General features: G+C 40.4%; 1 protein-coding gene across 2 annotated transcripts in view; it reads right to left on the bottom strand.

Moving 5' to 3' along the window:
- The window catches only part of Meiob (meiosis specific with OB-fold), a 34,202-nt gene extending 18,167 nt beyond the window's left edge, over window positions 1-16,035 (bottom strand). For both annotated transcript variants that reach the window (XM_004652174.2, XM_004652175.2), the window contains exons 1-6: window positions 15,967-16,035; window positions 14,724-14,781; window positions 8,405-8,536; window positions 6,487-6,559; window positions 5,432-5,627; window positions 1,015-1,115 (exon numbers count right to left, since the gene is read on the bottom strand). In XM_004652174.2, coding sequence (XP_004652231.2) covers window positions 1,015-1,115; window positions 5,432-5,627; window positions 6,487-6,559; window positions 8,405-8,536; window positions 14,724-14,781; window positions 15,967-16,035 — 629 coding nt within the window. The remainder of the gene's footprint in view (window positions 1-1,014; window positions 1,116-5,431; window positions 5,628-6,486; window positions 6,560-8,404; window positions 8,537-14,723; window positions 14,782-15,966) is intronic.
- Window positions 16,036-16,280: the final 245 nt, after the last annotated feature.

Raw genomic sequence — 16,280 nt, 5'->3', positions numbered from 1 at the left:
TGGTGGTACACACCTTTAATTCCAACATCCAGGATGCAAAGGTATGAGAATCGCCATGAGTTCAAGGCCAGCCTGGGATTACAGAGTAAGTTTCAGGCCAGCCTGGGCTAGACTGAGACCCCACCTTGAAAAAAACCTCAAAAAAAATCACCTCCCAAAAGAGAGACTTATTTTTTAGAGTCATGTATCTTCTATCATTACATCTCTCTTGATATGAAATCCTTTTCTGCATATGTATGTGGTATGCCTGAGTATGTGTGTGTTTATATGTGTGTAGGTGCATGTGTGTGAAGATGTGAATGCGTGTGTGTATATGCAGGCAGAAGCCAGAGTTGGGCATCAGGTATCTTCTGCAGCTGCTCTCCAGCTCACCAGTTTGTACAAACTAGCTAGCCAGCAAGTCCCCAGGATCCTCCAGCTCCAGCTCCCCAGCACTAGAATTAGAGGTACACACCAGCATTTTGCACTGGTGCTGGGAATCCAAACTCAGTATTCATGCCTGCATTGCAACCACTTTACCTGCTGAGCCCTCACCCCAGCCCCATAAAATTCTTTTTTTTAATTTATTTGAGAGAGAGAAAGACACAGGGGGAGAAAGAGAGAGATTGAGAATGGGCGCACCAGGGCCTTCAGCCATTGCAAACAAACTCCAGACACATATGCCACCTTGTGCATCTGCCTTATGTGGGTCCTAGGGAAACGAACCAAGGTCTTTTGGTTTTGCAGGCAAATGCCTTAACTGCTAAGCCATCTCTCCAGCCCAAAATTCCTTTTTTTTTTTTTCTTTTTTCTTTTTTGAGGTAGGGTCTCACTCTAGCTCAGGCTGACCTGGAATTCACTATGTAGTCTTAGGGTGGCCTCGAACTCATAGCAATCCTCCTACCTCTGCCTCCCAAGTGGTAGGATTAAAGGCGTGTGCCACCACGCCCAGCTCCAAAATTCTATTTTTTATAAAATAAAAATGTTCTGTAATAAAAGTAGGATATCATAGTTTGTGAAAGATGTAGAGTTTACCATGTCATTACAAAATAAGGCTCTGTTTCATCAAAGAGTTTAACTTCACATCTCTGGCCTTTTCTTCTGTCTGAAGTTGTAAAGTATTTTGGCTCTGCAACCTTAAAAATTAAAAGAAATCATTATTCCTCTCCTATAGATGTAGAGGTACCTAGATATTTGCTGATATAAGTAATTAAATGCTCACCGTTTGTTTGTTTGCTTGCTTGTTTGTTTGTTTGTTTGTTTTGGAGCTACGGTCTCACTGTAGCTCAGACTGACCTGGAACTTAGTATGGAGTCTCAGGCTGGCCTTGAACTCATGGCGATCCTCCTACCTCTGCCTTCCATGTGCTGGGATTAAAAGCATGCATTACCACGCCTGGCTCAAATGCTCACCTTTTAAACATTAAATTGGGGACTGAAGAGATTGCTTAGTGGTTAAGGCCTTTGCTCTTGCTTGTGAAGTCTAAGGACCCAGGTTGAATTCCCCAATACCTATGTAAGCTAGATGCACAAGGTGGTGCATGCATTTGGAATTTGTTTGCAAGGGCTAGAGGCCCTGGTGCACTCATTCTCTCTCTCCTCCCTCTTTCCCTCTCAATACAATAAATAAATAAATTACACACACACACACACGCACACACACACATATTTATATACATACACACACACATATAATTTTTTTTTTCCGAGGTAGGGCCTCACTCTAGCCTAGGCTGACCTGGAATTCACTATGTATTCTCAGGGTGGCCTCAAACTCACAGTGATCCTCCTACCTCTGCCTCCAAAGTGCTGGGATTAAAAAATAAAATGCTTTAAAAAATTAAATTTTAAATACTAAAAGAGAAAGTACAATTCATTTTTGATAATTTTTTTCAAAGAACCAGGATGACTTCATGGGGAAAAGAGACCTTATTGCTCAAGTAGGCCTCCTGTAGAGCACAACTTTGCAGTCATTTTTTTTCTGATTTATTTATTTTTTTATTTTTGAGGTAGGATCTCACTCTAGCCCAGGCTGACCTGAAATCCACTATGTAATCTCAGGGTGGCCTCAAACTCACAGCAATCCTCCTACCTCTGCCTCTCGAGTGCTGGGATTAAAGGCATGCACCACCTCGCCTAGCTTCTGATTTATTTTTATTTATTATTAGAAAAAGGGAGAATAAGAGAGAGAGAGAATGGGTGCATAAGGGCCTCTAGCCACTGCAAACGAACTCCAGACACATGCTCCACTATGTGCACCTGGCTTACATGGGACCTGGAGAATTGAACCTGGGTCCTTAGACTTCATAGGCAAGCAAGCACCTTAATAGCTAAGCCATCTCTTCATCCCCATATTTGATAATTTAAAGATACTTTCTGCCTAAACTAGGTATATTTAGCTGAACTTAGAAATTATGCACTTTGGGGCTGGAGAGATAGCTTAGTGGTTAAGGTGCTTGCCTGTGAAACCTAAGGATTCATGTTCAATCTCTCTCCAGATCCCACATAAACCAGACACACAAAGGTGACACAAAGCACAAGGTTTCATATACACACTAGGTGGCACAAGTGTCTGGAGTTCAACTGTAGTGGCTGAAGCCCTGGCCTGCCAATTCTCAATATCTCTCTCTAAAAAATAAAAACAGAAATTTTTTTTTAAAAAAGGCCCAGCATGGTGGCATATGCCTTTAATCCCAGCACTTGAGAGACATAGAAGGATCGCTGTGAGTTCCAGGCCAGCCTGGGACTACAGAGTGAGTTCCAGGTCAGCCTGAACTCAACTGAGAAGTGAGACAGTACCTCAAAAAAAAAAAAAACCCTCCACCCTAAAAAAAACCCTACCCCTCCAAAAAAAAAGAAAGAAAGAAATTGTACACTTTGAAGAGAGACACAGAGATATACATGAGTCTTATTTGTTAAGAAACAGGACAGCCAGGCATGGTGGCATGTGCCTGTGATCTCAGCATTAAGGAGGCTGAAGCACGAGAACTGACGTGAGTTTGAGGTCAGCCTGGGATACATATCAGAACTCTGTCTTGAAAAAAGAAGTCAGGACAAAGCTCCATTGCAGCCCCCCAGTGGCATGGATGGGGGATCCTCTCATAAAAGTGTGATAAAAAGAATGAAAAGAAGAGGGGGAAAAAGCACAAAAAGAAGTGTGATGTACAAAAGAGGGCATCAGGTTCTTGAATGGTTTCTTGCAGAGGTTTGTTTATGGTCATACTGACAGGTCTTAATCACATTACAAACGTGTTGGTGTTACAGAAAGCTATGGGGAACTGGTGCCACAGAACATGAAGCTTACAAGGACTGACAGAAATGGCCTAGAAAGTGAACTCTCCTTATTTAAAGTTGTCATATATGGTATCCATTTCTCTATCCTAAACAACACTAAGTCTAATTTTCTGAACATGCTTTATTTTGTGAAGCTTTATTTACTTATTGTTTTTTTCCAGGTAGGGTTTCACTCTGGCCCAAGCTGACCTGGAATTCACTATGCAGTCTCAGGCTGGCCTGGAACTCACAGCGATCTTCCTACCACTGCTTCCTGAGAGCTGGGATTAAAGGTGTATGCTACCATGCCTAGCTGGGTTTTTATTTACTCATTTAGTTGATAGATAGAAAGGAAGAGGCAGATAGGGAGAAAGAGAGAGCGAATGGGCACTGCAAATGAATTCCAGATGCATGTGCCCTCTTGTGCATCTGGCATATGTAGGTTCTGGAGAATTGAACCAGGGTCCTTTGGCTTCACAAGCAAATGCCTTAACCTCTAAGCCATTTCCTCAGCCCCCATTTTTTTTTTTAAATGTTTGCTTGTTTTTTAGTTTTGTCATGCTAGGGATGGGGATGGAACTTGGATTTCACAAATGCTGGAAAAGCTCTACCATGGAGCCAAATCCATCCCCCACCCTGTGAAGTTGATTTCCTTTTTTTTTTTTTTTTTTGGTTTTTCAAGGTAGGGTCTCACTCTAGCCCAGGCTGACCTGGAATTCACTATGTAGTCTCAGGGTGGCCTCCAACTCATGGCGATCCTCCTACCTCTGCCACCCAAGTGCTGGGATTAAAGGCATGCATCACCATGCCTGGTCACTTTCTTTCTTTATTTTTATTTTTTTATTAACAACTTCCATGATTGCAAACAATATCCCATGGTAATTCCCTCCCCCACCCCCACTTTCCTCTTTAAAACTCCATTCTCCATCATATCCCCTCACCCTCTCAATCAGTTTCTTTTATTTTGATGTCATGATCTTTTCCTCTTCTTATGATCGTCTTGTGTAGGTAGTGTCAGGCACTGTGAGGTCATGGATATTCAGGCCATTTTGTGTCTGGGTAGAACACATTGTAAGGAGTCCTTTTTTTTATTGGCTTTTCAAGGTAGGGTCTCACTCTAGCCCAGGCTGACCTGGAATTCACTCTGTATTCTCAGGGTGGCCTGGAACTCATGGTGATCCTCCTATTACCTTTGCCTCCCGAGTCCTGGGATTAAAGGTGTATGCCACTACACCCATCTTTTTTTAAAAAAATATTTTTATTTATTTGAGAGAGGGAGAAAGAGGTAGGTAGGTAGGTAGGTAGGTAGGTAGATAGATAGATAGATAGATAGATAGATAGATAGATAGATAGATATCCAGCCAGTCAGCCAGCCAGCTAGCTAGCTAGCTATAGAAAGAATAGGTGCACCAGGGCCTCCAGCTGCTGCAAACGAACACCAGACACATGAACCACCATGTGCATCTGGCTTACATTGGTTCTGGGAAATTGAACCTGGGTCCTTGGGCTTCATAGGCAAATACCTTAACTGCTAAACCATCTCTCTAGCCCATTATCATTTTCTTTTTTTTAATTTAATTTATTTTTTATGAGAGAGAGAGAGAGAGATAATTGGCATACCAGGGCTTCCAGCCACTGTAATCAAACTCAACACATGTCCCACCTTATGCACATGTGTGACCTTGTGCACGCATCACCTTGAGCATTTGGCTTATGTAGGATCTGTGGACTCAAACCTGGGTCCTCAGGCTATGCAGGCAAGCTCCTTAACCACTAAACCTTCTCTCCAGCCCCAATTATCATTTTTTTTTACATTTTTTTGTTGTTTATTCATATTTATTTGAGTGCGACAGGGAGAGAGAGAGAGAGAATGGACACACCAGGGTCTCCAGCCACTGCAAATGAACTCCAGACACGTGCGCCCCTTGTGCATCTGTCAAACGTGAGTCCTGGGGAATCGAGCCTCAAACTGGGGTCCTTAGGCTTCACAGGCAAGCGCTTAACCACTAAGCCATCTCTCCAGCCCCATTATCATTTTCTTAATTCAACTTACTAACAACCAAAGTAAAGAGGAAAAAAAGCTCAACTGGTATTGACCACTACATTACAAATAAATAAGATGACAGAGGGCCCCACTAAACTGCATGTGGTTTTCCTGGGGCTTCCACCTACTGACTTACCGATTTCACAGCTGCAAGCACGTTAATGGTCCTCCCATCAAGACTGTGTCCATTTGCAATAATGTCCGTCAATGAGTAATAATCTCGAGACTCTTTAACAGGTAAGTGTATCAGAGAAAGTAACTTGGTATCCACTTCATAACTGGAATAAACTTTCACCATTGAGTGATTCTCACTGAGCAATAATTTATATTTGCTAAATTGAGAAAACACACAAAAAGTAAATATCAAATCATCTTCAATCAAAAAATACTTTCAGTTTCACATTCAATTATTTAGCCAGGCAGGAGGATCACCACAAGTTCCAGGCCAGCCTACAATACAGAATGAAACCCTGTCATAAAAATTAAAAGCATAAGCTGGGTGTGGTGGTGCATGCCTTTAAACCCAGGACTCAGGAGGCAGACGGAGGAGGATCACCATGAGTTCGAGGCCACCCTGAGACTAAATAGTGAATTCCAGGTTAGCCTGGGCTAGAGTGAAACCCTAGCTAGAAAAAAAAAAAAATTAAAAGCATAAAAGTCATTAAAAAAACAAAAAGTCATATTCAATTATTTTTGGTCAGAATTTATACTCTATTAAGAAATTATACTTGGGTTTTTTTGTTTGTTTGTTTTGGTTTTTCGAGGTAGGGTCTCACTCTAGCCCAGGCTGACCTGGAATTCACTATGTAGTCTCAGGGTGGACTTGAACCCATGGCAATCCTCCTACCTCTGCCTCCCAAGTGCTAGCATTAAAGGTGTGCTGGGATTTAAAAGTGTAAGCTACCACGTCCAGCTGCAAATAGTACACCATTTTATATAAGGGAAACCTCAGAGGAATCTCAATACAATCATCCATGGATACCAAGGGAAAACTACACTGAAAGCAAAGCCATTTTTTTTCATGAGACTCTGTATCAAAATTAATTCTTATAAATTATCTCATTTATCTCTTATGAGAATCCCACTCCTAATTTTCAAGTTGAAATAGAGCTACTTTAGTAAGCCCTCTGCTAACCTAATATAAAATTATTAATATGGTCATTCTAGCACAAACATTGTTGGTCTCTGTACCTAGGAGTTGCAGGGCTGAACTTTTCTTCTCTTTCTGTTTCCTTTCTTTGGATCAGGGGATTTTCGATTGTCACTGAAACAGAGGGAAGTGAGGTGGCATCACAAAATGGGACAGGATTAATCAAAACAAATATAGGTAACACTGAATCTCATCCTTGTCCAACTTCTGAGCTAGTCAGACATCCTCCACAGGCATCTTCTCATGTCACTGTGAGAAGTGAATTATTAGGGTGCAGCTATCAGTTTGACCCCAGGGTTTTGTGTTTGAATCTCAACATATGAACCATACTAACATTAATTTATTGATTTAATTGCATCCAACATTTGATTTGGTTACAACACGCCCTTCAATAAATATTTAGTTGGCCTCCACTCTGCATTTAACTTCGGAAGAAATCTCTTACCTCATTTTTTCTCATAACCATCAACCTATAGAATTTAAATACTGAAAGACTCTCTATAAAATGAATGTCCTGTCATTCATTCAAGGGATGTCTTTAACTGTAATAGGCCCTACAAAGCTTGCAAAATTTCTGCCTTTATAGTTCAATGTTCAATGATCCTATTGTTCAATTGGAGAGAGACTGTCCATATCCCTGGAACACACATGGTGCATGTGGTTAAGGACCCAAGGTTAAGTCCTAAATAACTGGCATGAGTAATTGGCTGCTTGATGCCACAGCATTGGAGAAACGTGGTTTAATAATATAATACTCTTTCCCTCATCCCCTTTTGCCACAAAGAAGGGCTGGTTCACCTACTTTCTTGTTTCTGGTATAGGCTGGAACTGGAATCTATCAAGTGGCAATGTTTCTTCCTTTATTTTAGTCATCTTCCCTCACTTAACATTCACAAGAACCTAATGGGGTATTATGTCATAGTTAAAGTCCAACAAATTAAGAAAGTTCTTGCCTGGCATGGTGGTGCATGCCTTTAATCCCAGTACTTGGGAGACAGAGGTAGGAGGATCGCCAAGAGTCCAAGGCCATCCTGAGACTACATAGTGAGTTCCAGGTCATCCTGAGCTACAGTGAGACCCTACCTCCAAAAAAAAAAAAAAAATTCAAATATCAATTTTTATCAAAATCTCTTCAGTGTCCCTAGTGTAAACCTACAGACAGATAAGTGATTACAAAAATAATAGCATTTGGTGCAGGTGGAAATATGAAATAAACCAAACATGGTGAAGTACCTAGTAAAAGTATCATTTCCCGTGTTTGCATGTAACAGGAAACATATTGGAGTCTGCCTTCTCTTAGCATTTAATTTTTCTCATAAGGATCAAAATCATAAACTATGTTATGTTTCGTTGAGACTCGGTATAGTTGCCACAAATACACCACAAAAATGATATTGTAGCCAGGTGTAGTGATGCATGCCTTTAATCTAAACACTTGGGTGGCAGAGGGAGGAAGATCACTGTGAGTTCAAGGCCAGCCAGAGACTACAGTGAATTCCAGGTCAGCCTGGGTTAGAGGAGACCCTACCTTGAAAAACCAAATAAATAAAATAAAACTGTAATAGAAACAGCTCAAGAAAAATGCTACTGTACCTAGTGGTATATTCCTGTACCACCTTGGGACTTGGGAGCACTTAGGAGGCTGAGGCAGGAGGACTGCCACTAGTCTGAGGCTACCCTGGGCTATATCAGGAGACACAGCCTCAAAAAACAAATAAGCAGGGGCTAGAGAGTTGGCTCAGCAGTTAAGGCACTTGCCTGCAAAGTTTAATAAACCAGATTCAATCCCCCAATGCCCACATGAAGCCACATGCACAGTGGCACATGCATCTGGAGTTTGTTTGCATTGACTGGAGGTCCTGCATGCCCATCCTCATTCTCTCTCTCTCTCTCTCTCCTTGCAAATAAATAAATAAATAAATAAAATTAAAAAACAAACAAAAATCCATGCTAACTTACCACATTCACCAATCCTAAAGCTATAAGACAATGACTTGATGTAGTCTTCACTGCCCCAGGAAGATACATTTATAAAATGGTTTGGTGAGTCACGAATGGTGAAACTGAATGTGTATCTTTCTGATCCAATATCTAAGAGAAAATCAATGCATTTATTTTTCAGATGAAGATGACTTGGAACAAAACGATTTTTTTTAAAATAGCCAATTGTTGGTGATTATTATGGTAAAAATACTTAAGCATGTAGTAGAAAATGTTATTTCAGATGTACACTCTTGTTTTATTGAGATAGGGTCTCACTGTGTAGGTCATGATGACCTTGAACTTGCTGTAGTCATTCTGATTTATAAGACTCCAGGTATGGGTGGAAAGATGGCTTAGTGGTTAAGGCGCTTGTTTGCAAAGCCTATGGGCTCAGGTTCAATTATCCAGCTCCCACATAAGCCAGATACACAAGGTGGTGCATGTGTCTGGAGTTCTCTTGCAGTGCCTGGAGGCGCTGGTCCACCCATTCTCTCTCTCTCCCCCCTCTCTCTGTCATAAATAAATATATAAATAAATACATATCTTTTAAAAAAAAGATTCTAGGGCTGGAGAGATGGCTTAGCGGTCAAGGGGTTTGCCTGCGAAGCCAAAGAACCCAGATTCGATTCCCCAGGACCCACATAAGCCAGATGCACAAGGGACACATGTGTCTAAAGTTCGTTTGCAGAGGCTGTAGGCCCTGGCGTGCCCATTCTCTCTCTCTCTCTTTCTCTCTCCTTGTAAATAAATAAACATAAATAAATAAATAATTATTTAGAAAAAAAAAGATTCCAGGTAAGTGCTATCATATCCCACCCCAATGTATTGTCTGCAGTACATATGTTTTCATGAATTTCAAAGTGAAGTGGTAACCAGCTGCCAAGGTAGTTAGATCTCACCAATGGCACTTTTTCTCCCTTTTCCCAGCTACCTGTGTACTTAAAGGGAAGTGACATGTATACCTGAATTGTCCACGTTAGCTTGTATTCTCTCTCTTTCTACTACTATTGTTTTTTCCTAAGTCATAATGCAGATCTAGTTATTTCAAAACAGATTTTTATTACTAAATTACCACTAGAGGTCACCAAGTACCTTTTTTTCCAGAATGTAATTTTCTCATCATTTTTTAGGAAAAAAAAAAATATATATATATATATATCCTATTACTATATATATAGTAATAGGAAGGAGCCAAATATGGTGGTGCAAGCCTTTAATCCCAGCACTCTGGAGGTAGAGGTAGGTGGGTCACTGTGAGTATAAGGCTACCCTAAGACTACATAGTGAATTCCAGGTCAGCATGGGATACAGCGAGAGCCTACAATGAAAAAAAAATTGTTAAAGTAGGGCTAGAGAGATGGCTTAGCAGTTAAGGCACTTGCCTGTGAAGTCTATGAACCCAGTTTCGATTCCCCAGGACCCATTTAAGCCAGATATATAAAGTGGTGCATGTGTCTGGAGTTCATTTGCAGTGGCTAGAGGCCCTGGCGCACCCATTCTCTCTCTCTCTCTCAAATAAATAAATAGAATTTTGTTAAAGTAAAACAAGGAGTTGAAAAGGAGGCTCAGCAGGTAAGAAGTGCAAGACTAAGAACCTGACTGTGACTGCCAGCACTTACATAAAAACCTGGGAGTAGCCAGGCATGGTGGCGCACGCCTTTAATCCCAGCACTCAGGAGGCAGAGGTAGGAGGTTCGCTATGAGTGCGAGGCCACTCTGAGACTACATAGTGAATTTCAGATCAGCCTGGACCAGAGTGAGACCCTGCCTCGAAAAAAAAACCAAAACCTGGGAGTACATTATGAGCTCAGGAAGCAGAGGTAGGATTGCTGGGAGTTCAACACCAGCCTGAGACTACATAGTGAATTATAGGTTAGCCTGGGCTAGAGACAAACCCTACCTCAAAAAAATAATCTAAAACAAACAAACAAAAAAAAAAAAAGAAGGAGAAGAAGCTGGGAGTGTGCACACATGCCTGTAACCCTGGCACTGAATGAGACAGGCAGAGAGAATTGCTAGGGCTCCCTTGTTAGCCAGCTTAACCAAAAAATGGGAAGCTCCAAGTTCAGTAAGAGACCCTATCTCAGAGACATAAGGCAGACACACACATCTACACACACATGTATACACCATGTACACACACATACACCACAACATACTAAACACATGCACACCAGAAAAAATCAAAAAGTAATACATGCCAATCCTGGCAGTGCTCAAGAGGCAAAGGCAGGAATACCATGAGTTCTAGGCTAGGCCAGCCTGGGCTACTTAGTAAGAACTTGTCTCAAAATAATAAAATAAGGGCTGGAGAGATGGCTTAGCGGTTAAGCGCTTGCTGTGAAGCCTAAGGACCCCGGTTCGAGGCTCGGTTCCCCAGGTCCCACGTTAGCCAGATGCACAAGGGGGCGCACGCGTCTGGAGTTCATTTGCAGAGGCTGGAAGCCCTGGCGCGCCATTCTCTCTCTCCCCCTCTATCTGTCTTTCTCTCTGTGTCTGTCGCTCTCAAATAATAAATAAATAAAAAATGGACAAAAAATATTTTAAAAAAATAATAATAATAAAATAAAACAAAACAAAATAAAAATAAAATCTGACTGTGGCAAGACATGCCTATAAGGAGGTGAAGGCAGAATGGGGGATCAGGAGTTCAAGGTCATCCTCAGCTACACAGTGAGTTTGAATTTAGTCTGGGCTATATAAGAGCTCTCAAAAAAAATAAATGCCCAAACAAGAACAAAACATAATAACAATGAAATATTAATGTGAAATAAAACAAGAATAAAAGTAACTATCACTATTTCATGGCTATAAATACTCAAATGATTCTAGCAAAATTAATGTCTTAGCCAGGCATGGTGGTGCATGTCTTTAATCCTAGCTGCCAGGAGGCAGAGGTAGGAGAATTGCTTTGAGTTTGAGGTTAGCCTAGGACTACACAGTGAGTTCCAAATCAGCCTAGGCTAAAGCAAGACACTACCTCAAAAACACCAAAACCAAGTGTTTTTTTTTTTTTTCTGCTAAAGTACTGGCTGACTAAAGCTCTAATTAAGCTCTAATTAATTAATTTCATTTTATTTATTCAGAAACAGTCTCACTATAGCCCAGGTTGGCCTTAAATTCATAGTGATCCTCCTACCTTAGCCTCCCAAGTGCTGGAACTACAGGCATAAGCCACCTTACTCTGTTAATTTGTAACATTTAAAATACAATCAAGCTCTTTGGGCTCAGGCCTAGGTCATGGCAACATGGCTAATTGCACCAAGAAGGTCAGAATCATGGGTAAATACAGAATGTCCTATCATGCCTCCTTCTGAAAAATGGCGAAGAAAATTGAAATCAGCCAGCATGCCAAGTACATTTTCTCCTTCTGTGATAAAACCAAAATGAAGATATGGGCTGTGGGCATCTGGCACTGTAGTTCTTGCATGAAATCAGAGGCTGCCCGGGCGTGGTAGCCTTTAATCCCAGCACTTGGGAGGCAGAGGTAGGAGGATGGTCTTGAGTTCGAGGCCACCCTGAGACTATGTAGTTAATTACAGTTCAGCTTGGGCCAGAGTGAGACCATGCCTTGAAAAACCAAAAAAAAAAAAAAAAAAAAAAAAAAAAGACAAGAAAAAGGAAGCAGAGGCTGGTGGGGCTTAGACCTCCAGCCTCTAGTATCACTTCTACTGTCAAGTCTGCCAGCAGAAATGAAAAAAATCCAAAGACCTGTAGAAGTGTTATCATCCCTAACTTACAATAAATGGGTTACTTTATGTAACAAAATTGACTTGTTTGTGATTATTTATAATAGACATTTTGCTATGTATTGCATCCGTACTTTCCAAACTGTGGTTTTTTTTGTATTTTATTTATTTATTTGAAAGATATACACACAGAGAGAGAGAGAGAATAGGCATGCCAGGGCCTCCAGTCGCTGCAAACGAAGTTCAGACTCAGGTGCCACCTTGTGCATCTGGCCTACATGGGTCCTGAGGTTTTGAGCCTGAGTCCTTTGGCTTTTCAGGCAAGCACCTTAACCACTAAATCATCTCTCCAGCCCCAAAGTCTTTTTTAAAACAGGATTTCATGTTACCCAGGCTGGCCTCAAACTCCCAGGTCAGCCTAGGCTAAAGTGAGACCCTACCTCAAAAAAGATGGCAGTGACCTTGGGAAGACTCAGAAGGCACCATGGTGCTGAGAAGTGACAGAGGAGTGCTCAGCACTGAAATATCTATATCACACCTTCCAAGGCTCAGGGTCCAATGTGGAAGAGGTGGGGGAAAGAATGTAAGAGCCAAAGGAAGGGTAGGATTCCTTACAATGTGCTCCTCCAGACACAAAACGGCCTGGATATCCATGACCTCACAATGCCAATTCTCTCTATATATCTTGCTCTCTAAAATTAAAATAAAATTAAAAGAAAAAAGGTTGTAAGGTTGTGTATGGTGGTGCACTCCTTTAATCCCAGCACTCAGGAGGCAGAGGTAGAAGGATCACCATAAGTTTGAGGTCACCCTGAGACTACATAGTGAATTCCAGATCATTCTGAGTTGGAGGTGACACCCTACCTTAAAAAAAAAAAGTGTGGAGGGGGAGCCTAGGGATGTAGCTCAACTGGCACAGTACTTAGCTATAGCATGCAGGAAACCAGAAACTATATATACTGATTTGGTGACACACCAGTAATCCCAGCATTGGGAGATAGAGATAAGAGGCTCAGGAGTCCAAGGCAATCCTTGACAATATAGCAAGTTCAAGGCCAGCCTGGAATAGAAGAGATACAGTCAAAAAGAAAAAGAAAAAAGAGCAGGGAGTGGTGGCACATGCCTTTAATCCCAGCCCTTGGGAGGCAGAGATAGAAGGATCATTGTGTGAGTTTGAGGCCACCCTGAATTCCAGGTTAGCCTGGGCAAGAGTGAGACCCTACCTTGAAAAACCAAAAGAAAAAGAAAGAAAGCAGCAAGGACTTCTTTAGGCCAGGCTTCTTAAAACTTTCTACTTGTAACCCCTGTCTGCCAGAGAAATTTTTATGTGACCCTGGGTAATCATAATTTATTTTAAATCAATTATTTTTAGTGTAGTACCATTTTGCTAAGTTCCACCTGATAAGAACCATCAAACCAAAGGTAACTTTTCCACACTAAAAAGATGAATTTTCCACTGAAACTTTTGGTTGTCTGAACAAGCTCACAGTCACTGCTGTGATACTTTCTCTCCCATTGGCCCTGCTCTATATCTCATGCTTACTCAAAGCCTTTATCCTTATTACTTGTGTCATGAGATTTACATGTCTATTTGCCACCTCTCAGAGTAGAAGTGACAGTTAACATGGAGTTTTTTTTTAAACTTCTATTTATTTATTTGAGAGAGGCACAGAGAGAATGTTTGGGTGCGCCAGGGCCTCCAGCCACTGCAAATGAACTCCAGACACAAGCACTGTTTTGTGTATCTGGCTTTACATGGGTGCTGGAGAATTGAACTTGAGTCATCAGGTTTTACAAGTAAGTGCCTTCAATCACTGAGCTGTCCCTCCAACCATTGGAGTTCTGTTTTTTTGTTTGTTTGTTTTGGTTTTTCAAGGTAAGGTTTCACTCTGGTCCAGGCTAACCTGGAATTAACTACGTGGTCTCAGGGTGGCCTTGAACTCATGACAATCCTCCTACCTCTGCCTCCCGAGTGCTGGGATTAAAGGCATGTGCCACCACGCCCAGCTGGAGTTCTTATTATAGTACACACGATGGTAAACCTTAGACATAAGAATTCATTTAATTCTATTAGCCAGATCACCTATTTCATAGGTGAATGCAAGAAGTATCTTAGATCACTTAATGAAGGGCAGTCAGTTCCATGTTCATGCTCTTAGAGACTATTACATCTAGTGATATGTGTGACTATATAAGGTAATGAATAGACAGATTTAATTAGCTATTTTGGCTTTGTAAACAAAAACCTTTAAAATGTACTTGTGGAACTTCATATCAAATCACTGAACTATCTCTGTGTTCACATATACAACCTTTTTTTTATTCCTTTTCTTTCTTTCTTTCTTTCTTTTTTTTTTTTTTTTTTTTTTTTTTTGTTTGTTTGTCTTTTGCTCTAGCTCAGGCTGACCTGGAATTCACTATGTAGTCTCAGGGTGGCCTCAAATTCACAGCAATCCTCCTACCTCTGCCTCCCCAGTGCTGGGATTAAAGGCGTGCATCACCACACAGGGCTCAAGTATAGAAAATTTAATCTGTTACATATACTTTGTTGCAGTCATAAACCAAAGTTGATAAAAAATGAAACAAAGAGTTAAATAGAACTTAGCTTTTTCTGTCTGGAAAACCTTTGACATCTGTTTTTCCAATAACTATACCGATTATTTTCTGAAAAACAAAAGAGTATAGAAGAACAATATTAAACACAGATGTAGATGGTAAATTCAATTTCATGGACTTGTTATATTTTACTAGTTCTAACAAACAATTTTTTTTCTTGGTTTTTCGAGGTAGGGTCTCACTCTAGCCCAGGTTCTAACAAACATTTTTGACTAGGAAATATTTAAATGTATTTATTCCAGACAAACATCTAACCAATCTTCATAAATATTCAATTCCATGAGAAATAGTAAAAAGTAATAAGAAAGACAGTTAACTGCTATTACAAATATAAACATTTAGTACTTAGTATGTTTCTACTTTATTTTCAATCACTAGATGGAGCACAGTAACTGCTCTATGCTATCAGTCCTTACTGAATTCATCAAAGCTTAAGTATAATTCAATTTTATTTGCCATGGTCTTCAAAGCTCTCCTTATATAGGGTTTTCTAACATAAAACTGCTTAGCTACTTAATCCAAACATGTTGGACAATAAAATAGACTACAACAAAATTTACATATTGCTGCTAACAAATTTAAAGTCCTAGATCTTGGGCTGGAGAGATGGCTTAGCACTTAAGCGCTTGCCTGTGAAGCCTAAGGACCCTGGTTCGAGGTTCAATTCCCCAGGACCCATGTTAGCACAAGGTGGCACATGCATCTAGAGTTCCGTTCGTTTGCAGTGGCTGGAGCCCTGGTGCACCCATTCTTTCTCTCTCTCTCTATCTGCCTCATTCTCTCACTGTCTGTTGCTCTCAAATAGATAAAAATAAACAACATTAAAAAAAATAAAGTCCTGGATCTTAAACCTTTCAGATATTGACATCTTTTAAAAGGTTTTAAAGCCAGGCATGGTGGCACACATCTTTAATCCCAGCACTCAGGAGGCAGAGGTAGGAGGATTGCCATGAGATCAAGTCTACCCTGAGACTCCATAGTGAGTTCCAGGTCAACCTGGGCTACAATGAGACCCTACCTCAAAAAACCAAAAAAAAAAAAAAAAAAAAAAAAAGGTTTAATGCTCTCTTTAGTGAGTATCAAATAAAACTTAATTAAATATTAAAATGTGCTTCAAGAGATGAAAATAATTCTTTTTCTGAAAGGAAAGAGCTAAATTGTTTTTACTATTTCTAGCAACTGCCTCATAGTTTCAAGAGTGAACACTCAAATTACCACATCATTGAAACCTACCAGATTAACCATATTTGGGTGCAGATCTGAAAGTGCAGTGAATGTCTTCAGTGCAAAGGAGTTTGCCATGCTTTAAATCTGTTTTAGAAAATACGATTTACATGTATGAATTGTTGAAAATAAATCATGAAAGTTTTCAAAAATTATAAAACTAAGTAAGCACTAAATATTTTACTCATTCTTAAGATAACTTTTGTTATCATGGTGGAATATAAATTAATACAAGTTTAAGGGGAGGGGCATGATGGAGAGTGGATTTGTGATGGGGAAAGTGGGGGTGGGGAGGGAATTGTCATGATTTATTATGGAAGTTG

The sequence above is a fragment of the Jaculus jaculus genome, chromosome 11 (genome assembly GCF_020740685.1).
Source record: "Jaculus jaculus isolate mJacJac1 chromosome 11, mJacJac1.mat.Y.cur, whole genome shotgun sequence".
Classification (NCBI taxonomy): Eukaryota; Metazoa; Chordata; class Mammalia; order Rodentia; family Dipodidae; genus Jaculus; species Jaculus jaculus.
This window is presented reverse-complemented; position numbering and strand designations above follow the sequence as displayed.